Source organism: Cryptococcus neoformans (genome assembly GCF_000091045.1).
Source record: "Cryptococcus neoformans var. neoformans JEC21 chromosome 4 sequence".
Lineage (NCBI taxonomy): Eukaryota > Fungi > Basidiomycota > Tremellomycetes > Tremellales > Cryptococcaceae > Cryptococcus > Cryptococcus deneoformans.
The window spans coordinates 727,501-752,500 of NC_006686.1; the positions used below are offsets into that span (position 1 = coordinate 727,501).

Sequence of the window (25,000 nt, forward strand, 5' to 3'; positions counted from 1 at the left end):
AGACGCATTCTTTATCAGGATGGCTGACGATTAGACGTCAGTTTCACTCCAATAGTACAGGCGGCGACGGAGGCATTTCTTCATCAAACAAGGGAGGTTCCTCGATGGCAACTACTGGATCAATTGCGCCTCCACTACCAGAAGTACTGACTGAGGACGAAAATCCGGCGAAACGGTCAGCAGAGCTGAAAGACATTGATCAGTCGATTAACACTGCACTTGGGGATTCTAATGCCCCAAGCATGAATCCAGCGGCAAAGTCAACATATTCCTCTCGTATCGCTCAAACATATCGCAGCATTGTTCCCCGACAGAATAAACTACCTGCACCGAAATCCTATTTCTTTTGTGTCCTTAAATCATCAGTTCTCTTTTTGTATGAGGACGAAAGTCAGTCAAATTGCGCCGCAGCTATCGGGATTGAAGACTATAACGTGGAAGTCGAGGATGGTGGGGGGCAATTCAACGGAAGGGACGGAGAGATGTTTTCAAAAAGAAATGCGATAGTGCTGAAGCTCAGAGAAGGAGGAAGAGGTATCCCATTACTTAGTAAATCTATGAGTGCTGAAGATGCAGATGGGGAAGCCAGTGGGCCAATATATTTGTTCTCAAAATCTAACACCAAGTGAGTTTATCTCTACAAATTTTCTTCACACCTGACCGTTCTGGGAAGGATGGAAGACTGGTACATGGCTTTACTTCAGGTGTCCTCTTGCCAACCCACCTTTGACGATGTATTCTCAAGCAAAGATATGCAAAATATGGTGGACACTATCGATACGGAACCAGACCCCATACCTATGAGATGGTTCAATGCCTTCATGGGTCGAGTTTTTTTTGGATACTACAGGACAGAAGCGTTCGAGCAAGTAAGTGTTCCGAAAAGTTGGAATATACTGTGTTAGTACTGACTTTATTCTAGTTTATCATAAGCAAAATTATGAAGAAATTATCAAAAGTCCCAAGACCTAGTTTCCTCAGTCCCATTGTCGTGCGAGAAGTTAACGTTGGATCTTCTCCTCCTTTGTAAGTGTCTTTCGTCCTATAACATAAGCTTCTCTTCATTAACAATGTTTACATAGTTTTTCCAAACCGATGCTTAAAGACTTGACGGCATCGGGTACAGCAGCTTTTGAGGTCCATGTCCAACACCGTTCACGTGCTTCCCAGCCCGCCTCAGATGTTCGACTGACCATCGCGACGACTGCTACTATCCCTACCGGCTTTAAGCCATATGTAGTAGACCTTGTATTGGCTGTTGTTCTAAAATCATTCGAAGGTAATCTTTTGGTGCAAATCAAGGAGCCGCCAAGCAATAGGATATGGTATGGCTTCACTAAGATGCCCAAGATTGAAATGGAGATCATCCCGGTAGTCAGTGAGCGGAAGATCCAAATTAGTATGGTCCTAAAGGCAATTGAGAAGCAGCTGCGAGATGTTGTGAGTGAACTTCGTCGGACCTTGCGATAAAAGCTCATTTTCTGCTTCTCCCACTCTGCCCTTTCCCCGGCCACAGATCGCGGAATCGGTCGTTTTACCTAACATGGACGATTTGGCTTTTTTCAATTCCTGCGACTATCCCGTCCGAGGTGGGATTTTCGATTTTGCAGCGAAAGCCAAAAGAAATGCCAAGGGGGAAAGAGAAGATACCTTCCATGCATCAGAGAGGTCCACACAAGATGCCTTGTCACCTAGTTCTGAAGCAAGCAGTACTACGCTTCGTCAAAGACATCAAAAGCAGACCGTATACACTTCCACTACCACGGTCCCGCCGCTAACTCCGTCAATCCCGAGCTCCGAATCGGGAGCTGATACTGGCACGGAGATCGTCCGCACAGAAACAGCACCGATCACGCTCCCTTCTGGCAGTGCGTCATCAAAGAAAGCTGCCGCCTTAAGTGCTACAAAGAAATGGTTCGCTGCTTCAGGAGCCAAGCCATCATCTTCGGTGGCTCAGACTTTAACCGGCGGTGTGGGCCAAGGAGCAGATGATGATAATTCCACTAATGAGAACTTGTCGAAGAGAAGCATGGAGAGCCAGGAAGCCGATAGGAAAATTGGACAGAAGGGACAAACGAACTGGGAAAATAGGCCGGAGATCGCCTCAGTGGAGGTTTCTTTATCGACTTCTTCTCACTCAGATATACCCGAACCGGTGCGAGCTAGTGGAATCGATGACGTTACTTCAGGTAGTAGAAGTACGTTGGGTCTCGTTGCCCCTTCGCCATCTAAGTTTTCAGAAACGTCCTCCATAGCCACATCATCGACGGAAGCATTTCCCAACGTTATACCTACCGACGAGACTTTCGCCCTCCCTCATCAACTAGGGATGGGAAGCACCTCGTCTCTCATAAGCAGCCTCCGGTCGAGGGACAAGAAGGCGCTTCAAGCTCAGATGGACAGTGCTAAAGATCAGATGAAGAAGTGGAGCGTGAACTTTGGTGCAAAGCGCCGGTCAAAGGCTGGAATCATCGAGGAAGGGGGTAGATCGGAAAAAGATGAAGGGAGGCAGGCCCTCTACAGGCCCAAAGAAGAAGAAGAAGATGTGCGGGATGACGATCATATACCATTACCCAGCCAGTCTCAAACTCACAGGAGAACGACCAGTAGTCTGTCGCATGGGTTGTCACTTCAAGAGAGACTCAATGCTGCAGCGCACGAAACTCATGCCACTGTCGTTCCTCATACACACTCTAGCCCAATGCTCATTCCTGAAAGACAACGTTCTTCATCGACCGTCTCTCGGCCCAGTCTACTTCCGTCTCCCTCCAAAACGTCGAGTTTGGCTTCTGTTGGAGTTTCGCCTTCCAAGTGGACACCCGTAGGCGGGCGACCCACCACCGGTGTGATCAAAGATGACGCGGCTTCCACATCGTCCAATATACTTGCAGCCCAAGCTCAACCTATGTCTCAAGGACACACCAGGCGTCAATCGAGTTCCGCTCCTGTCTCAACTCAGCCGACTGCAGAGAGAATTATGGTGGTGCCTAGCGTACCAAAACGCCCCGGCCAAGTCACAGGTATTGGTTCCTCTGACCTAGTGCCATCAAAATTGAATGAAGGGTCCGCCATAAGGCATGATCAAGAAGAGGACTCGAAGCTGGAATCCACGGAAGATGCGAAAGACGAGCTCAAGCCGGAGCCTTCTACATTGCCGCCGAGAAAGAATACTGAACCCATGCAAACTGAGGAGAAAATAGAGCAAGAACCACCAAGGGGCATTTTGCCTGCACATAATGTTGGCGTTCCGCCGCCCCTCCCTCCCAGGAAGAGTGCTTTTGATTCTCCATCAAAGCCGAAGAGTCTAGGGCAACAGAACGATCAGAAGGTCCAACTACGCGCGCCAGAGCAGGTACCGGATCTCTCTGGTAGTGCCCGCTTTTCCGAAGTTTATCGCTCACAACCAGAGAAAAAAAGTAATGACCTACGTGAAGAGGTACATTCGGTATCGTCTAATGACAAGCGACCCACGCATGATCCCTCGCTGGCTCTCGCCTCTTTCTCTGACAGGCAGAGGAACCGTGGCGATGATAATGACTATAATTTTACGCCATGTGAATTTCAGGCACCTACTGCCCCCGTAGCACAAAGCACAAAGGATAGGACCGGCGATTCAGATGCCGAGAGTGCACTGAGGATGGTGACGATAAAATATGAGGAAGCTAGGAAAGCTAAGGAGGCGGAATCAAATCCAGAGGGTGAGAAGGTGCATGTAGTCAATGAGGAAGATGATGTTCTAAAGAACACAAGAGGATATGACGCTAAAACGCCGGCTGAAAACAGGGATTCCACATTGTTATAAAAGTCATCAAACTGGTGGATTGTTATCATATTGTATACAGAATTGGAGGTATGAAGGTATATGCCCAGCTATAGTCTCATCTCTAGTTTCGTAACTGCCAAGACCGATGAAAACATCAATAGTTTTAGTCTTCATCACTATCTTCAATGCTTGCAATATCATCCTCTCTTTCATCATCTTTATCTTGCTGGCGTCGGGCGAATTCATTTGCACGCTTCTGCATGCTTGGATTCGGCTGCAATCGTCATAATGAGCCAATTTCCATTGCTGGCAACAGAGCTAGACACTCACTTTTAGATCAGATTTCTCGATCGTGACGGAGCACCCAGTGACGGGACACTTCGCCGACCTCCGCTGCTTTCTGGCACTATCAATAAGATCATAGATAGCAATCTTAGAATAGGTATGACTACACTTTGTACTGTTCTTCTCTCAGCAAAAGACTTCAAAACCAAAAATCTACCCACCAAGTCATTGGGTCCTGGTAGAGAGTGAGTGTAATCGGGCATCTGTAGGTCTGCGTTTGACCCCCAACGTCAATCTCATCATCTGACTCTTCATCATTAATGCCTTTCTCAAGGAAACTAGAAACAGGTGGACAAGCATCGTCGTGATTGATGGACCAGAGGTTGGAACGGAAATCGATATACTCTTTAAACTTCCTTACTGCTCATATTGTCAGCGTTACTGCAAAGGGATCTTACGCAAAGGAGGCACACATTTAGCACGTTGAGACTTGGCCAGGTACTCTTTGATTTCGGGTTCGGACAGGTGGTTAAAAGCATCATTGACATTCGTCTGATGCGCTGAATCAGTCACAGATTGACGATGAGAAGAAAAGAAATTAGCATACGTATTCTTCACCACCTTTCAAACGCGCTTCTAATTGCTCGAGGCATCTGATCTTGATCTGGAGAACCTGGCGCTGGTCAAATGCTTTGAATAATGATCCTTCAATATTTTCGAGGGACTGAACAGGTATCAGATATGGCATGTTCAGATCACATTATCGAGCGTACTTCATCATTGGGGTTGGCTTCTTCAATGGCAAAAGCAGCGTCTTTGATTTCTTCGATGGCTTCCTCCAGACGATTGGTTACTTCTTCCAGCTTACTTTTCAACGTCCGGAACTACTCTTCTCAGTTTCAAGCTATAAGGGATAAACGGCATGGAAACTTGCCATTGTCATTGTAGGCTGTGATCCATTTACTGGTTTGTCCACAAAGGTGTCTTCTGTCCAGCCTTCGATATCTTCTTCTTCATCCTCGTCTTCACTTGGAGATCCCCTTGTGTTCATTTTGACATCTTCGTCCCGAGCATTGGAGGGGCCGGCTGGAGGAGATAAAGAATCATCACCTCGTGTGGCTCTGTTGAGAGCATTAGCGGACTGCCTTGCGTAGGTTGCGGACGGCATTGGGAACGTATCGAGGGATATTCGGAACACTGAGGCAGTAATATGTATTTGTTGAGCCGTGCGGCGGCGAAAATTGATTCCGCTAATGTGCGCGTAGGTTGACGCGTCTCCCAAAATAGGTCACGTGACTAGAAATATATTCCCGGAAACGCGTCGACGCGAGAATCAGTCCAGTCAGCTCTCGCCATCCATTTCCATCTCCCAACTTCATTTGTCATTGCTTTATCATTCCGATCCATAACCGCCTATTGACTCCTACAATGGCAAGCCCACTTACAGTCGGATTCTGCGAGCGAGCAACGTCCGCAGAGGATGTCTCAGAATGCTTTGATTCTGTCGTTCAGGTCCTCAACGTAAAAAAGATTGCTTCCACTGACACAACTGCTGTCGACAGATACCGGTATGTGAACTCTTGTAATATTCTTTGATGGTTTGATACTGATGGACTTAGCAGAGCAATTTTGTCGGATGGACAGTACTTTATTCAGGCAATGCTTGCTACTCAATTGAATCATTTTGTGGAGAGCAAGCAAGTTGACAAACATTCTCTTGTCAAGGTTGTAAACTTTTCTGTTAATAGTGTTTCAGGCCGAAAGTAAGTTGTTCCAATCACTCAAGTATCCGATTCTGATGGGCGATACAAGACTATTGATTATTCTCGCTCTGGAAGTTGTTCCTTGGACAGACGAAAAGATTGGAAACCCTGTCAGCGTTGACCAAGCAAAGAGTGGCGCGTCCGCCTCAGCCCAGCCTGCCGGAGCCCATTCTGCCCCTCTTCAATCTGCTACTGCACCCGCGCCTGCGCGAGCCCAGGTACCTGGCCGGAATGCCTCTTCTGCTAGACCAGGGAACACAAAGCCCAAAGGCGACTTGGGACCACTGTACCCCATCGAAGGATTGAGCCCTTATCAGAATAGGTGAGACTGGTATGGCTAGTGAAAGGATGTTTCTGATTTCTGGAAAGATGGACCATCAAAGCTCGGGTAACTCAAAAGTCTGACATCCGACATTATTCTAATCAAAGAGGGGATGGTAAACTTTTCAACGTGACTTTTATGGATGAAACTGTAAGTTTCGCCGGGCCGGGTCGTCATGAACTTGAAGAAGCTGATTATCGCGCAAAGGGGGAAATCAGAGCCACCGGATTCAACGATGCTGTCGACAATTTCTACAACCTTCTTGAAGTCGGCAAGGTGTTTTTTGTGTCGCGTGCTCGGATCAACATTGCTAAAAAGCAGTTCAGCAACGTCAACAATGAGTATGAGATCATGTTTGAGAGGGACACAGAGATCGAGCCTTGTGCAGACGAGTCAGTGCCGCAGGTCAAATATAACTTCAAAGGTATTGGAGATCTTGGAGAACTACAAAAGGATGATGTCTGTGGTACGCCAACAGTCTTTTTTGAAGGGCCAGGCTGAACAATCATCTCTAGATGTTATTGGCGTGGTGAGGGAGGTGGGTGAACTAGGATCTGTAACATCTCGAGCTACAAATAAGCCAGTGGGTATAAATCGCAATGATTAAGCATTTTGCTCACCCGTCATAGTTTGCCAAACGAGAGCTGCAACTTGTTGATCAGTCCGGTCAAAGCGTCCGTCTTACCCTTTGGGGTAAGCAAGCTGAAACATTCCAAGCGGATGATCAGCCAGTTATTGCTTTCAAGGGCGTCAAAGTTGGCGACTTTGGAGGTCGATCACTTTCGATGTTCAGCAACGCCACAATGACTATTAATCCTGATATTCCTGAAGCTCACTCTCTTCGAGGCTGGTTTGATGCCGAAGGGCATAATAAGCACTTCACGGCGTACACTACTGCGTCTGTCGGTGACAGTGCTATCAACACTGCTGCAGGTGCCGCGACGCGACCTGCTGAACTAAAGACGATCGCACAAGTAAAGGATGAGCAGCTCGGTATGTCAGAGAAGACCGACTTCTTCAGTACCGAAGCCACTGTAGCGTTTATCAAAAAAGATCCCTTTTCTTATCCAGCTTGCGCCAATCCCGATAATTGTGCGAAAAAGGTGGTGGAAGATGGTAGTGGTTGGTGGTGTGAAAAATGTCAACGAAGGTGGGATGAACCCATTCATCGGTAAGTCATGGCAGTCTCGATTACACGACGGCTCTGATTCTTTTTCAGCTACATTCTTTCGATGAATGTGATGGATTACACAGGTCAATTCTGGATGACGGCATTCAATGAAACTGCCGAACAAATCATGGGCATCAGCGCCAACGACTTGATGAAACTGAAGAATGAGGGAAATGATCTGGATTATGATGTTCATTTTGCCAAAGCGACAGCAAGGACGTATGTGTTCCAGATGATGGCAAAACAGGACTCTTTCAATGTAAGCGGCTGAGCACAGCTTCAACTGGTAGAGTTGACAATTGACAATGCCTGTAGGATCAAGTAAGGGTGCGATATCAGTGCCGAAAGGTTGCACCGCCTGATTACGTTGCCGACTCTGCCCATTTATCACAGATGATCAGCCAGATGAGCGTATAAAAAAATTTCAAGGTAGCAGTCATCACAGATATTTCGCAAGGGAAAACATTTTTAAGATTTGGTGTCGTCTTAACAAACATGTACAATATCTTCTAATCTAATCTCTTTGCTCTGTACGAGACCATCGTTTGCTGGAAACTGAATGCAAAATATCAAAGACGAGGATGTCTCGCATCTCGCAATTACAGATACATAGAAACTCTACATTATGCGACTAGGAATATGAACATGGATAATAACAATGATTGTGAAGCTACTGCCTGTCCTACCCCATTTTCACCGACTAAACCTTCCATTTTTCCATTCTAGCTTGCAAACTCTTGACGACCTCCGCATGCACTTCATTTTGCACTCTGATTTTCTCTTCCTTACTCACACCTCCTTCTTCTAGCTCCCTCTCGACGCGGCCAGGAGTAAGAGAGAACGGATTGAAGCTAATTTCGCGCCCGTCTGAAAGCTGGATGGTTGCTAGAGGTTCGTCTGAATCCAAAGAGCTGGGAGGTTCTGGGGTAGATATTATCTTTCCTGCACCAAAGGACTGATGGAAGATCAATGACGGTCCTCTCTTCTTCCTGGATCTGCTCTTTGACGTGGGTGACTTGGCTTCAGGTTGGGAAAGTAACTTGGCTTCCATCGCCTGCGGATCAGGCAAGTCGTCTTCTTCTTCGTCCCCTTCGAGAGAATCTTCATTAACAGAGATTATGCTTCCGGAATTGTCTGAAAGTTCGCGAGAACAGGAATATGAATGGGTCACCTTCGAGATCGGAGAAGGACGGGCAGCAGAACCGGCCCCAGCTGAGCGAAAAGGGGCGGTTGGCAAAGCGGGATTGAAGATATGGACTTGCGGAAGGCCCTATAGGAAAAAATATTGGCTTACTTTAACCAGCTAAGATTACAACCTACACTAGTGGAATTGGATGAAGAGGCTACGATGGCCTTACTGGTCCGTTTAGACATGGCTGCTGGCTTGGCTCTGGCAGCGGCTGTGGATGAAGTCGCACGACTAGGAGCATTACGATTAGGACCGGTGGGGGCTTCTCGTCGAGCTAGTCCACTTTAGTTATGGTCGCATTTATCTTCGGGATGTGGCTCTCACGATTCTTAGTTGATCTAGCGGGCGAGTTTGCCCTAGAAGTCGTAGCGATATTCCTTTTTCTTGAAATGCTGCATCAGCAATGATTAAAGGAAAAAATCATAAAGTCACTCACCTTTTTCCTTTCACCGCTTCCTCCCTTCCCTTTTCCTCTCTTTCCTCCCGTTCTTTTTCCTCCACCTCGAACCTTTCTGTCTTGATTCTATGAAAGGTACCAGCCCAGCCTCCGCCCCACTTTTCTTCCAATTCGCCCAAAGTCATGGTACGTAGTTCGCGTGGTATGGAAAGAATCTCTGTTTCCCCACGCAGACTAAATGAATCGAGTGTCTGCTTGAGCATGGACCTGAAGTATTGCAATTTGTCTTGGACTAGTCGAATGGTTCATGAGCGACAGTTACAAGGCTACAATCACTACTTACCCTCGAGATCGAAGTTTTGGAGTAGACCTTGCCTCTCTGCCTCGCTAAAAGCGCTTCTGGAATGCTTTGAGAGGGGGGGAGGCGTGGATAATGTGACTGCGGCATGGACTGATCTTACTGTCTTTGCTGACATGCTGACCTGTATGGTGTAGAAATCAGGAACTGCAAAAAAGACAAGGCAAGAGATGAATGTTGGTCATTAGACTTCAGTCACGGTTGACGGGCGAGGTGGCTTGTTTGTTTGGCTGCAAAAGCCGTCGCGGTACACATTACGTAACGTTTCACTCATAAATTTCAGCGGCAATTGAAGAAAGAACTTGTGGGACACAACAGTTACAACCGTATGAGAAACATGGTCGCCCAACATTCACTGAAGAGGAAAGCGACGTTGGAAAATGGATCAGGGAACAAGGTGCGTCGGGGTCGAAATGCTTGTCCCATTAATCTATCATACTGATGAACAGCAGCGGGGACCGGCTGTCCCACAATCATCCCGAGCTGAAAATGACAATGATCTCCAGGAATTGGGGAATGAATCATCAATTAGCTACGACGAGGAAGCCATGGAACCACTTGAAGATCCTATGATCGATCAACAAGTATTTTCCGACGACGCGGGATCCGTCAGCGACGCAGATGCCCACGAAGAAGCTTCTGAAAGCGAAGAGCACGACCGACCCACTGCAGGGCCCTCTCGCTCCTCGAAAAACCTTTACAAGGCACCAACTTTGTCAGAAATGGAGGCACTCCGTCGTGCCGAAGAAACTGGTGGCACAACCTTTTCTTTGCAATTATCAGAGCTTTTAGAGGCTTCTCTTTTGCCGACTGCACCTCACGCCGCTCTCAAAGACTTATTAACAGCCATTCACTCCAGAATCCTTGGGATGCCCGCGATAGAAAGCTTGCATCCTGCCAAGGCTATTAAGCGGATTGGCATAAAGGTGCCATTCCCTGGCCCTGCGGAGTTCTCGCCTCTCAAGAATGGCAAAGAGATCAAGTGGACGTTGGGATGGGCCAAGCCCGAGGAAGTTGTCATCGGAGGCAGCTGGAGTGTTGTAGGTGGATACAAAAAGGAAAAGGGGGAAATGGGAGGGATTGATCTTGTAGTTGCAATGCCGCATGTGAGTTGCTTGCACCGAGTATGACACTTTACTGACAGAATTTATAGGGCATCTTTTCACCCAAAGATAGGCTTGATTACAGATATTTTCACAAGCGGATTTTCTATCTAGCTGTCATCTTCTCTGAACTGCAACGACTGGCTACTAAAGAGGGTGAATTGAAAGGAGTTAAGATTGAGTGGGCTACAAACATGGCCGACGAGAGGCGGCCTATCGTTGTCGTCCGTGCCGGCAAGGGTGAGTTTGCACGCCAAAGCTCCAGCCATTTGTGTCTAACTACATATGTAGATCAAGGGCTCAAATCGAAAGTGGACATTCGTATCCACGCCTCTATCCCTTCATCTCTTTTCCCTCTGTCATCCTTATCTCCAGCGAAATCCCTTGTCCGCACTGCCTTATTTGCCACTACTGACCAAACTAGTGGTACCCCATCACCTCTATACAATACATCTATATTGCATGATACCCTGCACAAACCTCATCTTCTCCATTTGCACCGACTTTCTCAACTCCTTCCATCAAATGCTCGCACTGTTGACTCTTTCCTTGCTCTATGGAGAATCTGGGCAAAGCGAAGGGGGATACGAAGAGAAAGGGGAGGCAGTGCATGGTTAGCTGGGATGGTATTGGGTTGGGTTATCAACGGAGGTTGGGTGGGCGGTGTAGGCGGAAAGAGAGAGCAGGTGAAAAAAGTTGCAGGCGTAGGTAGGAGCTTGGGAGCTTGGGGCGCCCTTCGGGCTGCCTGGGAATTTTTGGGTCAGTTGTTACTTTACGATGTTTGTATCACTTGCTGACTGACAATTTATAGCTCATACCGACTTTAAACAAACCCCTATCTTTCTCCATCCGCCCTCCTCACCTTCGTCCTTCGAGCATTCTGTGTTTCTCACCTTCTCTCACGTATTTACTGATCCCTCTGGCCTCGTCAATATATTTGCTGGCTGGGACGAGGGTGAAATCGATTTCTTAAGATATCACGCAAGGGAGACATTGGCGATGTTGGAAGATGAAAGCGGAGAGCGATTCGCGGACGTTTTCCTGAAGGAATTTGATCTTGGTCCTGCGGTGTTTGATGAATTCTTCCAGTATGTTTTATCTTCTTTCATCTTGTTATCTAGAAGCTCATCATCGATAGCATCGACATCTCATCAGCCCGACTCCCAGATGATCTATATAAACGCTCCGAACACCCTTCGGTCTCTTCTCTCGCCGTAACCGTCTTCTCTTCGACTCTCCGCCAAGGTCTCTCCAACCGAGTGAATTTTGTTCATATCTGCCCGATTTCTGACCACAGCATCTCTGTGGGATTGCTTTTAGACCCTTCCCATGCCAACCGCGTCCTGGACATTGGACCATCTTCTGACAAGCCTTTGGAAGGCGAAGCTTTCCGTGGACTTTGGGGGGAGAAAGCTGAGCTGCGAAGGTTCAAGGATGGGAGCATTGCAGAGAGTGTGGTTTGGGATCTCTCGAGACCTGAAGATGCGGCTTTGATTCCAAGCAAAATTGTCAGATATCTTCTGGAAAACCATTACTCTATCCCGGGAGACGCGGTTACTTCCTTTTCCAGCTCGCAAAGCTGGTTAAGTCTCATTCAAATCCCATCGTCCGCTAGGGATGCGATCACTATCAAGGGTTCTGAGAAGCTTGGCTTCCGACCGATGCTGAGTGGCTACGATAGCCTTTACAAAGTTTTGAAAGATATTGACCACAAACTTCCCCTCGCTGTTCTCAATGTTCAGCCTTCTTCTCCTCTCCTTCGTTATTCCTCCACATTTGTACCTCATCCCGTGGACATTCATCGCTTTTCTGCCGCGCCGGATTGCATCAAATACATCCCTTCTGCCGATGTTATCGTACAGTTTGAGAGTTCACCAAAATGGCCCGACGATCTTGCCGCCGTCCAAAAGGTCAAGCTTGCTTTATTCGAAAAATTGGCAAGGATTCTACCATCAAGACTTCCGGAGATAAAAGCCGATATTGTCTTTGACGCTGGGGCGAGTGAGATCGAAGACCAAGCATCTTTAGCGGTAATGCTCCCAGAGGGCATTTCTTTCAGGCTTCGGATCTACTATGAGCGGGAGAAAACCATGCTCGAACGGGTGCTCCAAGAAGAAAAACCGCTTTTCGCTACCTCGCTTCCCTATCCCCCTCGTCGACTTGTGGTTCCTGCTCTCGCGATTCACCTCGAAAGATTCCACTACCTACCTGCTCATCATTCTTCCCTTGCGCCGATGCACCACAGGTATCCGACATATTCCTCCGCTTGCCGTCTCTTGAAGAGGTGGTTTGCTGCTCATATGCTTCTGGGTGAAAGTGGAGTGAGGGAGGAGATAGTCGAGCTGATCATGGCGGGCGTGTATCTCGAGCCAGGAAGGGGAAAGACGCCTTCCAGTGCGGTAGGAGGATTTATGAGAGCAATGGAATTGCTGGAATGTTGGGACTGGAGGACTGAGCCCTTGCTCATTCCTATCGTCAGTGCCTCTTCTCCAACTTCAGCTTCCGCGTCCGGGCGCGTGAGGTTCCCTGCCGAACTCAAAGAGGAGGCACTTAAATTGTTTGAGCATCTCCGTGCCAAGGAGAAGGGCACTGAAGGTAACGAAGGGAATGTCCATGCGTGGGTCGTATGCACAGAGCAGGATGTGGAAGGGATGAGGTGGACAAAAGGAATTGGCAAGGCTGTGGCGGTACGCGTGGGAGCATTGGCAAGAGCTACTGTGAGGGCCGTCAAAGATAGTATCGAAAAGGGGAGTCTAGATGTCACGGTTAGTACATCAGTGTTGTAATTTACGTGCGGCACTAATCTGTTAAAGGCACTGTTCATCACTCCTTTGGAGCATTACGACATCATTATCCATCTATCTCCCAAATTTCTCTCGACGTCCGCTCAATCCATCCTGCCTGACCCTTCTTTATGGGAGCCTCACCTCAAATACCGCAACCTCACTTCATCCTCAGAAGAAAGCGATGGTATGAGGATCGACTTTGATCCAGCCGCTTTGTTCGTCCGCGATCTGAAAAAGATTTACGGGGACAGCCTCATGTTCTTTGTTGACCGTCACGGAGGCGATGCAGTGGGCGGCGTTTGGAATCTTGCAAGGGATGGCGCGAGGGGTTTGAAATCATTCTTAGGTTGGAACGGTATGCCTGTAAAGTCCGAAGTAAGTCATATTCGTTTCTCTGATATTGATGATGCTGATCATCGACCTAATGTGTAGGCCGAGCTCGTGGAAATTAATAAAGAGGCAATTATCGGGGAGATTGCAAGACTTGGGCAAGATCTGGTGGTGAGGATTGAGAGAAGGCGATAATCATTTTGGCATATTTTGACGCTTGTGGTTCAATTTTTAGACAGCATGCAATGTAAAATTGTTACAATACATCCCATACAAATGTTGGTATAATCTAGTATGATTTCTTCCTCACGCAAACTGTATTGCCCAATCAGTATCTATCGAGATGAAGATGATAAACCTACCGTAGAAAGGTAACTCTCTGCGACAATTCGCGCCCTGGCGTTGAGGGAAAGCTTCATCTCACTAATTTCCTTATCCACGTCTTCCATAAATTGAATGATGAAATCGACAAGCTTGTGCTTGAGCATTGATTCAGAATGGAAATTGGTTATCAAAAACGAGATGTCGTAGCCCTGCCAGGGTGTTAACAGGCTGATAGCTCGCCAGCTCGCCTCAACGAGTGCTTACAGGTAAGGGCTTTCTTCTGAGAATAACGAAACCTTCTGCTCTCATCATCATGAATCTGGTAAACTTGTGACACAGAATCTTCTCAATCTCATCTGCTTGTTTAATTGCGATACTGAGCCTGATTGAGTTGACACTGGGCTCTATGAGCACCCTTTCGCTCTCATTCCTCGAGATGATCAACGGATGGAGGACAACCTCTGGCGAGGTGCCGCACTCTACTTCGGGCTTATTGTGCCGTTCAACTACTTGAGATGAGAAGTTGGACAGGGTAAGTGCGGCAGTGAGGGTTGCGCGGACGGCGTTGAGGTAAGGACGGAGGGTGTTTGACTTGTTCGTGAAGTATGATAAGCTGGAGAAGGACGGACAGGTGAGGGGACTTACCATAATGGTTGAGTCAGCTTGATGGGCTAAAGTGTTTCGTCTATTCTTGTATCCTGGTTTATCTTTCTTTCCTCCTTCCTTGTTCCTTCCTGCCAAGTGTCCTGCAGAGGCCAGGAGTGAATGACAGCGCGTCATCCCTCCCCCCGTTTGCCACACATCCCTTATCCCGCTATTTCCGGCCCCTCCACTTTGGCCACGTGGCTGTCCTTCAGTTTTAAAAAGTTGAGAGCGGTGATTGTTTTTCTGGCGGCATCCCAGAAATATTTCAACGCTAACACACCTTTTCATCGTCTCTTCTCTTTCCATCACAAAACAGAAATCAACAAAATGCCTCTTGCTATGAATCTTTGGGTAAGTCATCGATCTTTAAACAAAAATCATAGCTGACTTGTTTTTAGAGCTTGACCCTTCTCCCTGGTCAACAATATCCCACTTACGTCCGACGTGATTTCCAGATCACCAACGCTGCTCTCGGTGAGGAGCTCCGCTCTAAGGATGGTCGCTCTGTCGTTAAGGTTACCCACAACCCCATCTCTCAGTCAATGTTGGAGAGCGACGACGAATGGAGCGATGAGGATGAGGATGAAGAGATCCTTTCTGAAGAGGATGACGGAGAGATGGAAGTCGAGGAGGTAAAGCAAAAGAAGGGTAAGAAGGCCGAGAAGGTAGAGGAAGAGGACAGTGAGGAAGAGGACGAGGACGAGAGCGACTTCGAAGATGAGTTGGAGGAGACAAACGTTCTCTGCTCCCTTACTGCCGGCAAGGTGAAACTATTACCTCTTAAGCGCCCTGTATTTAACGCTGACTGTGTTTAGACCGAACAAGCTTCTCTCAACCTTACTTTTGTCCGTGGTGAGGTTGTTGTGTTTGAAGTCACTGGTGACAAGTACGTACCTCACTTTACTTCCCACGAATTACTGTTGATAGAAGGGGCAGCGTTGTTCACCTTATGGGCAACTACATCCAACAAGACGAGGACTCTGACGACGAGTCTGACTCTGATTTCGATGGCGAGGATGACTACTCTGAGCTTTACGGCTCTGATGACGACCTTGAGCTTGACTCTGAGGAGGAGGCTGCTGTCGCGTAAGTCAATTATGGTTGGCTCGTGATTAATGCTTATAATTGTGACAGCAAGATTACTGAAATTCCCGATGAACCCACTCCCAAGACTAAGAAGGCCCTGCCTGCCGCGGACAAAAAGCCTGTCCCCGAAGCCAAGCCTGCTCAAAAACGCAAGGCTGAAGAGCTTGAGTCACCCGCTAAGGAGGATGCCGCTTTGAGCAAAGCTCAGAAGAAGAAGCTTGCTAAGAAGGCTAAGGTTGAGGGTGAAAAGGCCGAGGAGAAACCCGCTGCTGCTGCCGTTGCCGAGAAGCCTGCCACAAAGAAGGAGGCCAAAGCTCCCCAGAAGGTGAGGAAGTGATCTGCTTCCCTCTCATGTATCTTTGCTGTCTCCGCCAGACACTCAAAATGCTTGACTACCTGCCTTTAATGCATAGAAGTCGATACAACTTGTCATGGAACGATGGAAGAATAATTATCACTGACTCTGCTAATCGTAGAAGACTCTTCCCTCTGGTTTAATTATCGAAGACATCAAGATTGGCGACGGCCCCGTTGCCAAAACCGGCAAGCGTTTGGGCATGCGGTAAGCGCATTATTACATGGAATTGATGGTCTTTCTTTATGTGCTGATTGCCTCCATAAAGATACATCGGCAAGCTCACCAACGGAAAGCAGTTTGATGCTAACACCTCCGGCAAACCCTTCTCTTTCGTCCTTGGAAAGGGTGAGGTTATCAGGGGTTGGGATGAGGGTTTGGCCGGCATGGCGGTCGGTGGTGAGAGGAGGTTGACCGTATGTGTTGTCGTCGGTGTCTTTGCCTCATTATTGTACGACTGACAAGCAATCTTGTAGATTCCCGCCGCTTTGGCCTACGGTAACCAGAAGATCCCTGGTATTCCCAAGAAGTGATTATATTCAATTAGAAATCGGTCAGAGAGGAAGTTGCTAATCCTATCGTAGCTCCACCCTCAAGTTCGACGTCAAACTTGTCTCTATCAACTAGACACTTTGTGTAGACGGGATTAGGTCGGATAGCCTTGAAAAGTAGACAGTTACTGTTTTAATTTGCCATGCAATCAATCATATTCTGTCCTACCGGCGGTCCTCAAATCGTCATTGCTTGGATCCTTTGTCGTGTGAATGCACATAGTTTGCCTGATTCACCCCTCTTCTTTTCAGCAGGGCCATATTATCATCAATGATACTTGAGAAACACAGAACGCAGTCATGTGATGGTGACTGTGCGGACAATTTTTTTCCTGTACACAGCACGTCAAATAAATATGCAAGCAAGCGCTTAGATCGGGACACCGATAAGATGAAGACGACCGTTGCCCAACGCAGAACGCGTCTGTGCGCGCAGCCTCGTTCCTGCCCTCTGATCTCTTTGTTTTCCTCTGCTTTTTTTTATCTTCTCTTCTTCTTCTTCATTCTGTTCTTCCCATTCCTATCCCGCCATGTCCCTCTTCAAGAGGAAACATTCGAAGGCAGACCTTCATCCGCCCCCAGCGACCACACCAGCCCCGGCTGCTACCCAACCGCAAGTCCTGTCTTTTCGCCTGTACTATGAAAGCTGACATCTCATATCAACATAGAGTCGCACCCTCTGCAGCGCCTCATAGGGGACAGGCCTACGGGAATGTAGGTATAGGGGGCAACAACAATCCTAGAAGAATGACAAGCAACCCGGTATGTCACCCGTTCTTCACGCCTATGTACGCGTAGACGGAAATTGCGCCGGACGTGATGAGTCGTCTATGGTCCGCTATGCGCAGTAAGGTGCATGTGGAAGTAACACTGATTATGGGATCCTGTAAAGCAACTCAAATCCAGCGCCCAAGCATCTTACCCGGCTCATTCAGGCCAGTCACCCCAACTCAACCAACATCTCCCGGGACAAGTCGATACACATGCTGGCCACATGAGTATGATGAGTACACCACACCCTCAACTTGGATATCGTATCAATCCACAGTCACCGACACCATCTGCCAATGGACCCGCTGCCTCTGGAGGGTATGGAGGATCGCCGCATCTGGGTATGTCTCCACCCCCGATACACTCATCTGCTCCAGCTTCGGTACAAGCTTCGGCACAACCACAACAAGGACAATTGCAACACCAGGCTCTTCATTCCAATCATCCTCAAGGACAATCTCAGGAGATTGGCCAGGGACAACTGCAAAGCCGCCCTCACCCCTCGCCAAACCCTCTGTCATATCCCTGGCAAATCCGACCCCTTCGTCTATACTCTTCTGGCCAAAACGTCCCTGCGTCTCCCTTCCCCCGGTATGGGCTTTCAGTCCCTTGCTTCCCCTCTCACTCTGGTCATATGCTTGTGTTTGGAGGCCTCGTCAATGAAAAGGTTAGAAATGACCTATGGTCTATTGACATCCGAGATCTCTCAGTAATGTATGTCAAGACTAAGGGAGATGCACCGCCTCCGAGGGTAGGACATGCGAGTGTGATCATGGATAGAATTATGGTTGTGTGGGGGGGGGACACCAAGATTGACGTTGCAGATGAGCAGGATGAGGGATTGTACATCCTTGACTTGCGTAAGTCCATTTTTGACAAGCAGGTACGTACCGCGCTTATGAAGGAGTAGGTTCACAAGAGTGGACAAAGGTCCCCATATCCAAAGGACCCGTTGGAAGGTACGGCCATGCAGCCTGTATGGTTGAGAATCGGTTTTATGTTTTCGGAGGCCAGGCGGATGGCATGTTCATGAACGACATGTGGATGTACGATATCAAGCAGTGTATGTTTATCTCATTTCTCACGATGAATGGTGCGTTCATGCTCCATAGTATCTGGCACAGCGATGGTACATACGTGGGAGCAAGTTTCATACACCACACCTCCACCGCCTCGTCGAACAGGTCATGTGTTGGTGGCAGCGTCCAGCGGTAAACTTTACCTGTGAGTACAAAAGTGATTCATGTGTGACGTGCTGAGATGTTGTAGCTTTGGAGGTACGGACGGTAACTACCACTATAACGATACATGGTGTTTTGATCCATCGACTGGTGCATGGGCCGAACTCTCATGCATAGGGTTTATCCCTTTACCGAGAGAAGGTCATGCTGCAGCGATTGTGGATGACACTATATATATCTTCGGAGGACGGGATGTAAAGGGTAAAGATTTGGGTGATTTGGCGGCCTTTAGACTTTCCAGTATGTCACGTTTTTAACGTCTTTGACAACAAACTTGGAAGGCTAATGAAAATAGATCAAAGATGGTTCATGTTTCAAAACATGGGCCCTTCACCAGCTGCTCGTTCAGGGCATGCTATGGTTTCCGCTCACGGAAAAATATTTGTGGTCGGTGGTGAGGCTAATCAAGTTCCTCTCGAACCCGGAGAACGGGATGACCCGCAAAAAATCCACGTGCTGGATACCAGTAAGATCAAATACCCTCATGATGCAAAGAGCAAAACGACAATGGCGGATCAAGCAGATTCAAGAGGCATGCAAGGCACGCCTCAACCCGGGCAACAGCAAGGGCAAACCCCAGGAAGGCTGCCACAGTCGGCATCTACGGAGGGTTTAAACACTCGTACAGGGACAAGTTCTCCTTCTTCGGAACGAGGCCCATCAACTCAGCATGTTCTTACCCAAAGCCAGTCACAAGTATTAGATACTCAGGTTTCGCCACAATCGCAGGCTCAAATCCCTCAACCTCCACTCCAATCACCTCGAAACGTCGGTCCTGTGCTGACTACGAAACCAAACGGTCCCCCGCCTCAGCGCCCACGTCGGGAAGGTGATGAGGAATTTCGAGAGGCTATGTCACCCACGAAATTACATTACTCAAGTCAAGCGTCAGATCAGGCTCAAAGCCCGGTGCAGTCATCTTTACCCTCGCGGGTCACTTCCCCTACGCACATCTCACCTACGTCTCCCAAGAACCATCCCAAGATGTTCCATTCATCCGTGAACGGAACCCGATCCCCCTCACCTCGTCTCCGAAATGCCGATGGACCTTCATCGGAGCGCGAGCGTGCACCTCCGCCTCCTGATGCGTTCTATTACGGCCGTCGATCACCCACTGCTAACGGATTCCGTCAATCTGCCTCTAGTAGGCCCAGTAGTTTCGGTGCCTCCAACGATCTGGTGAAGGAAGTCAGGGCAAAGGAGAATGAAGTGGAGGAGGGAAAGAGAAGAGAAACTGCTCTCAAGATAATCCTAAACCGAGCAGTGAAACAAGGATTCTTGCTGGGCGACGAAGAACAAAAGCCCTCTGGAGGAGACAAAGAAGAACAAGCAGACGATAATAAACAGAATGATGGTTTAGTGGGCAGGTTGACTGATGCACTTGTGCGGCTGAAGAAAGAGAAGGCTAAAATGCAGGTAAGTAAGGGGAGATGCTAGCCATTGTCACAAGCTGATATAGTGATAGAATGACCTAGTCGCTCAGATTCGAGCTGCTTCTGCTAAATCCGTGGAAGCAGATCATCTCCGCCGAGGTGCTCTGCAAGAAACAGCGTTCTACCGCGCCAAAATTGCCGCCCTTGAAACAAATTCACTCCTTGATCTCAAGAGGGTTGAAAAGGAACGCATCAATGAATTAGAGAAGCAGATCAACATTTTGGCTAATGAGAATGCTCAAATGAGTAAAGAGCTAGAATGGGAGAAAGAAGGGCGAGAACAGGCGAATTGTCTGCATTCTTCGGCAACTCAACGCGAAGCAGAGACACTGAGGAGGGCAGAAGAGGCAGAAGAGGCCCAGAAGGAGGCACTTGAAGAGTTAGAACGGTTACGCGGCCATTTTTTGACTTATGAGCAAGGCGCTCGCGAGCATAGCGAACAATTGATTACTTTATCTTCCAGGGTTCAACAGCGCGAAGCCGAGCGAGACCAACTGCGGTCACAACTTGACGAAGCGATTGCTACGAGAGATCAGAATATTCAACTTGTCAGCGAAGTCCAGGCAGCAATCACTTCTGCTGGACTTATGGCTTCTGAGATGGAGGCAATGTACACAAAGGAGAGTGTTAAAGTGCAGCAACTGGAGGAGGAGCTGGCGGAATGTAGAGCCGAGCTAGAATCCAGAACGAGGAATGCGGAGCTCGCTACCGAAAAGCTCAAGGAGATTGAAAATGCGTATGCGAAATCTCGAGAAGAAGCAGACGCTTTGAGGGCGGTGACAACCTCTAGACTCGGTGAAATACTAGATTCCCACAAAGAGATGCGAGCAGACGAGACCCGTGCCGCTAGGGGCCACCAAGAACAATTACAGGCTCTGGAGGAAGAGGGTAAAAGCCTCAGAAAAATGCTGAAGGAGGCCGGACAACGAGTCGACGCTGCCGAGTCAGGTGTGAATCAACATCGAACGAAAATGCGTGACGTGGAAAGTAAGGTTCAAACGCTACGAGGCGAGCTTCGGACTAGTCAGACCAAGCTGCTGAGTGCCCAAGCGGAGGTCGCCCGGTACAAACAGCTCCATTCGACAAGGGATGAGGAGTTAAAAGAGAAAGAGATAGCTATGACTGAGGTGGAAACGAGGTGCGCCATGCTGCGTAATCTACTTGCGGACCATGGCATCGCCGTCAACGACTCTGACCTCGAAGATATCAAAGCGCCCTCTACTCGCGAACTAGAAGGCAAATTGCGGGAGCAGACCCGAGTCAGCGAAGCCGCCCAGCGTGAAATACAAGACCTACGAACACGATGTGAAGAAGCGGAAGTCAAGGTCGAGTCCCTCGGCAAGTTGGTGGAGCGCATTAAGGGCGCCCGAAGTCCGACAAGCGCGAGTATGCGGTCACCAACTCCCACAAGTGGAGAGATGACTAGAGTTAGCGAATTGGAGAAGAAGTTGATAGACATGGAAAAAGAGCATCGAGATAAGGTTGCTGGGCTTGAGACAGACTATCAAACGGCTGTGAGGTATGTGAAAGGTACAGAAAAGATGCTGAAGAGGATGAAGGTATGTTAGCTCTTAGCTCATTGCCCCTCGAGGTTCGTGCTGATGGGTGACAGGACGAGTTAAATAGACAGAAGGCTACCAACACCACCATCCAAACTGAGCTTGACCATCTCCGAGGTCGCTCATCTATCTCTGGTCGCTCTACACCCTCATCGTCCTCAGTCATCGAATCAGATGTACAGCGCCGCTTTAACGTCCTTCAAAACCAACACCAGAAGCTTCAAGAAGACTTTTCAGCCTCTCAAGATGTTCTCTCCGCTCGCAATCGTGAGGTAGACCTGCTGAGAATGAGGCTCGACGAGGCTGAGAGGGACATGGAGTCCTTGAGAGATGATCTTGCGCAGGCGCAACACAGAATCCAGACATTGTTGGATGTAAAAGGGGGATCAGATGATGAAGATGATGGAAGTTTAGAGGCGACAATGGCTTTTGACAAGGTAATTCCCATTGGATTACTTTCAATAAAAGATCTGTGCTGACTATAAGACCTCAGTTCTCGCAGGAGCTGAAGCAGTGGGAAAGGAGTCGGTCACCAGGAGAAGGTAACTTTGAAGACAAGTCTTCAGAAGAGGGTACGACAATGCCCGGTCAATCAGCCAGCTACCAAGCGCGGGTTGTAGCGCAATCATCTAAAGCCCATAGCCCTAGTAGTTCCGAGTATAGCGGCGATTGGGTACAGTAATCACTGTTTCATTACGGACTGCAGATAAAACGAGGTGCGAAGTGTCATAGTTTTGTTCTCTCAGTTTAAATGGTTACGATACGATACTACGGAGATAAACGCGGCTATATGACGATAATTGATGATTCTGTTTGTTTGATGATAAATGCATGATGAGTCTTGGTGCTATTCCATTCTTCGCGCACGCCATGAAATGACAGGGGTAATAATGACAGCAACTCGAAAGGATGGGCATCCATCCGTAGTTACCCTGGGTACATCGATCACTTGTCTCACTCCTGTACTAAAGATATCATCAATTATCAATTACTGATATCAATCTCCGCTTTATTGAGATTTGTCGGAGTCGGATATGGCAACCATCAGAAACACCCTGAGAACTTTGACGACCTTTTCTTTCGCCTCTCCTAGCTCATTCGTTGTGAGCTATAATGTTTCTTATTGAGATACATGTATGCACGCACGAATTCAAGTAATTCGTCTGTCTGAACAAAGTCTCCAAAACGTCATATTGATACTCCTCTAAACATCCTTTGGTCTGCCGTTTGTATTCCAGTTTCACTACAGAATGGAAAAACAAGAAAAAAAATGGTAAGACAATAAACTAGGAATAGCGAACAGCGGACAAACGGACGAACTTGTCTACTAGCTACTGGATCAGCCAAGAGATTACACCAAAACACGCCATCAACCAGTTATTTATATCGTATGATGTGGTAGTAGAACCCAAGCGCCTTTATGACAGTAGTCCATCGCTCCATCAATATACCCCAACACGAGCAGAAACGTAGAGAATTTTGTACCAATTCCTGATCCCAAAAGGCCTTGAGCCCGCTTACCCTTTGTAAAGCACCTCTCCTCGACGAATGCTTTTCCAAGTACCGGAAGTTCGTTTACAATTGCTATCTGTTTAGTTTCATGCCTGAACCTACAGCGAGAAAGCAACAGGTGAGTCAGAAACGAATGTATCATAAACCACAGCAGTCGACTTCTATATTTCGTTAAACCCTACCCTCTACATACCACGGATATTTACAATCCCCGCATATACAGCTCAAGAAAAAACTACTTCGACTCGGCCATATCAATACCAGAGTCGGAGATGTTGCCATTCTCCTCAACAGGTACTCGTTGAGCTAAACCAGATGCGTTCTTGTAAAACACGATGTCCTGACCGTCCTCAACAAACTAAAACACGAGATTCAGCTTGAGCTCCATTCGTGCCAAGTCACTATGCTTACCAAACAGTCTCGATAACACTTATAACAAGACACAAACATGTTCTCGTTACTCTTGTGATAGGCAGGACCAAGGAATTTTTTCAGCGCCTCTGTAGCTTCCCAAGCATTGTAGTGAGGGATCTTGGAAGAAATATGGTGGGCGACGTGCGTCTCGGTAATACCGTGGAAAGCGTAAGCGCCAACAGGACCCAAAAAGTCACGATCAATGGTAGCAAGGGCACCACGCGGGAAAGTCCACTTGTTGGCAGAGTAGTGGGGGAGGACAGGGTCGGTATGTTGAAGGAAGGTGATGAAGACGAGCCAGTGGTTAACCCATAAATAGGGGATACCATAGATGGTAGCGACCTCCTTAATACCTCTCTGAGAAGCCCAGAAGGCAAGAGCAGCAAAAACAAGCACGATACCGATGTCAGACCAGATGATCTGCCAGTACTGGTTGGCCTTGAAGATGAATGAATGAGGTGAAAAGTGATTGGTCTTCTCAGGGTAATGAAGCTGACCAGATGCGTTGCGAATGAGGTACATAGGCCAGCCGAAAAGTTGTTGAAGGAAGAGATTGTAGCATACCACAATAGGAGAGTCCTCGAGAGCCTCGCGAAGCTGGTTTTGACGCTCCTTAGAGACACTGCAAGATAGTAAGCACACAATTCAGTGTCATTTCCGTCTTGAACCCACTTGATTCCAAGGATCTCTCCCTCTTCCTCAACTTCAGGGTAGCCGAGCTGTTTCCTAGTCCTTGGGACAAAGACCTCATCACGAGTCAAGTGGCCGGTCGCAGCATGGTGTCGACCGTGAGAAATCCTCCAACTGTGGTATGGAACAAGCAAAGCAGAGTGCAAAACCCATCCAACGGCGTTGTTGATAGCCTTGCTGGAAGAATAAGCCTGATGACCAGCTTCATGGCTACGCAAGTATCCATAAGCTACGCACAGCGCAAAAAGATTACATCTTCTGAACTCACGCGATAACCCAGATACCAGTACCAAAAAGACCGGTGATGAACCAATAGGCACTCCAAAGAGCGAACTTCGCGGCGTAATAAGCAACAGGAGAAAGAGAGCTGCGTTTTGTTAACAACTGCGAAACCGCTCTATGGTGAAGTGGCGTATGAAAACATCGAGTCGTACTCACAATCTGCCAAGCAAAGAGTCAATGTGGAAGGCACCATATACGAGTGCCGCAATTACGACCACGTCCTGGACGACGTAAAGGGAAGATCTCAAAGCGGAGCGCTTGTAGCAATGGGCACTAGCGGCAAAATTGATATCCATCAGCTCCGAACTCGGACCCCTTCCTCGAAAAAACCGACGAAAAATCTAGATGGGATCATGATCGCCACTCAAAGTTACTCACGGGATGGCATCGAGAAGTTGCTTGATGGTAAAGTTGGGTACGATGAATTGCTGACCCTGGGAGATTTCCTTCTCTTCAGCTTCACGGAGGAGCTGGTCCTTCTCGACCTGTCCTGCAGGGGGAGTGACCGCACGTTGTCGGAGAGTACTGGTCATTTGGTAGGAGTGTAAAGCTGGCTGCGTTAAGAGCCGGGTGGGAGGAGAAGAAGGGCGAGGGAAGATGGAAAAGAGGATGAAAAAGGAATAAGGAAGATGAAATGGGAGAATGGGAATATTCGTGGAGCTGTGGTGTT

General features: G+C 48.0%; 9 protein-coding genes across 10 annotated transcripts in view; 5 read left to right on the plus strand and 4 right to left on the minus strand.

The window, feature by feature from the left end:
- CND02670 (endoplasmic reticulum protein, putative) overlaps positions 1–3,918 on the plus strand; it is a 4,242-nt gene extending 324 nt beyond the window's left edge. Inside the window, exons 2-6 of the mRNA XM_024657007.1 lie at positions 1–625; positions 674–869; positions 923–1,026; positions 1,083–1,440; positions 1,517–3,918. The exon at positions 1–625 is cut by the window's left edge and continues 138 nt beyond it. Coding sequence (XP_024512666.1) covers positions 1–625; positions 674–869; positions 923–1,026; positions 1,083–1,440; positions 1,517–3,802 — 3,569 coding nt within the window. The 3' untranslated portion in view covers positions 3,803–3,918. The remainder of the gene's footprint in view (positions 626–673; positions 870–922; positions 1,027–1,082; positions 1,441–1,516) is intronic.
- Positions 3,693–5,241, minus strand: CND02680 (hypothetical protein). The gene is made up of 7 exons (XM_024657008.1): positions 4,983–5,241; positions 4,822–4,932; positions 4,656–4,772; positions 4,522–4,600; positions 4,270–4,468; positions 4,094–4,223; positions 3,693–4,037 (listed from the first exon to the last, which is right to left on the minus strand). Exons 1-7 carry the CDS (start codon positions 5,214–5,216, stop codon positions 3,927–3,929), a joined length of 981 nt encoding a protein of 326 aa, XP_024512665.1. The 5' UTR covers positions 5,217–5,241; the 3' UTR covers positions 3,693–3,926.
- A 175-nt stretch (positions 5,242–5,416) lies between these two features.
- CND02690 (damaged DNA binding protein, putative) lies at positions 5,417–7,959 on the plus strand. Its single transcript, XM_024657009.1, has 9 exons — positions 5,417–5,616; positions 5,671–5,811; positions 5,861–6,133; positions 6,181–6,283; positions 6,341–6,599; positions 6,649–6,716; positions 6,763–7,304; positions 7,353–7,563; positions 7,620–7,959. The coding sequence occupies exons 1-9, from the start codon at positions 5,477–5,479 to the stop codon at positions 7,719–7,721; spliced, it is 1,839 nt and encodes a 612-aa protein (XP_024512664.1). The 5' UTR covers positions 5,417–5,476; the 3' UTR covers positions 7,722–7,959.
- Positions 7,915–9,438, minus strand: CND02700 (hypothetical protein). Its single transcript, XM_570471.2, has 5 exons — positions 9,234–9,438; positions 8,930–9,182; positions 8,818–8,876; positions 8,625–8,767; positions 7,915–8,574 (listed from the first exon to the last, which is right to left on the minus strand). Exons 1-5 carry the CDS (start codon positions 9,364–9,366, stop codon positions 8,005–8,007), a joined length of 1,158 nt encoding a protein of 385 aa, XP_570471.1. The 5' UTR covers positions 9,367–9,438; the 3' UTR covers positions 7,915–8,004.
- A 123-nt stretch (positions 9,439–9,561) lies between these two features.
- Positions 9,562–13,730, plus strand: CND02710 (conserved hypothetical protein). Its single transcript, XM_024657010.1, has 8 exons — positions 9,562–9,645; positions 9,701–10,354; positions 10,402–10,591; positions 10,643–11,110; positions 11,163–11,439; positions 11,490–13,116; positions 13,165–13,512; positions 13,570–13,730. Exons 1-8 carry the CDS (start codon positions 9,577–9,579, stop codon positions 13,660–13,662), a joined length of 3,726 nt encoding a protein of 1,241 aa, XP_024512663.1. The 5' UTR covers positions 9,562–9,576; the 3' UTR covers positions 13,663–13,730.
- On the minus strand, positions 13,167–14,540 carry CND02720 (conserved hypothetical protein). Its single transcript, XM_024657011.1, has 4 exons — positions 14,437–14,540; positions 14,056–14,382; positions 13,830–14,000; positions 13,167–13,782 (listed from the first exon to the last, which is right to left on the minus strand). The coding sequence occupies exons 1-4, from the start codon at positions 14,437–14,439 to the stop codon at positions 13,774–13,776; spliced, it is 510 nt and encodes a 169-aa protein (XP_024512734.1). The 5' UTR covers positions 14,440–14,540; the 3' UTR covers positions 13,167–13,773.
- A 102-nt stretch (positions 14,541–14,642) lies between these two features.
- On the plus strand, positions 14,643–16,559 carry CND02730 (fk506-binding protein 39 kda, putative). Its single transcript, XM_570231.2, has 9 exons — positions 14,643–14,787; positions 14,835–15,200; positions 15,252–15,322; positions 15,373–15,522; positions 15,571–15,847; positions 15,999–16,084; positions 16,146–16,293; positions 16,354–16,406; positions 16,462–16,559. The coding sequence occupies exons 1-9, from the start codon at positions 14,764–14,766 to the stop codon at positions 16,502–16,504; spliced, it is 1,218 nt and encodes a 405-aa protein (XP_570231.1). The 5' UTR covers positions 14,643–14,763; the 3' UTR covers positions 16,505–16,559.
- A 140-nt stretch (positions 16,560–16,699) lies between these two features.
- Positions 16,700–22,276, plus strand: CND02740 (conserved hypothetical protein). The gene is made up of 10 exons (XM_024657012.1): positions 16,932–17,041; positions 17,097–17,190; positions 17,321–18,059; positions 18,110–18,262; positions 18,312–18,423; positions 18,469–18,680; positions 18,736–19,856; positions 19,906–21,432; positions 21,486–21,869; positions 21,926–22,276. The coding sequence occupies exons 1-10, from the start codon at positions 16,959–16,961 to the stop codon at positions 22,112–22,114; spliced, it is 4,614 nt and encodes a 1,537-aa protein (XP_024512661.1). The 5' UTR covers positions 16,932–16,958; the 3' UTR covers positions 22,115–22,276.
- Positions 22,277–22,567: 291 nt separating this feature from the next.
- Positions 22,568–24,942, minus strand: CND02750 (Delta-12 fatty acid desaturase, putative). 2 transcript variants are annotated; one of them, XM_024657013.1, is made up of 7 exons: positions 24,709–24,942; positions 24,487–24,603; positions 24,317–24,415; positions 24,031–24,258; positions 23,356–23,980; positions 23,138–23,302; positions 22,568–23,042 (listed from the first exon to the last, which is right to left on the minus strand). In XM_024657013.1, the coding sequence occupies exons 1-6, from the start codon at positions 24,861–24,863 to the stop codon at positions 23,180–23,182; spliced, it is 1,347 nt and encodes a 448-aa protein (XP_024512659.1). In that variant the 5' UTR covers positions 24,864–24,942; the 3' UTR covers positions 22,568–23,042; positions 23,138–23,179. The 2 variants fall into 2 exon arrangements, with proteins under 2 accessions (XP_024512659.1, XP_570226.1); XM_570226.1 differs by having other exon boundaries at positions 22,892–23,302.
- Between the last annotated feature and the right edge of the window lie 58 nt (positions 24,943–25,000).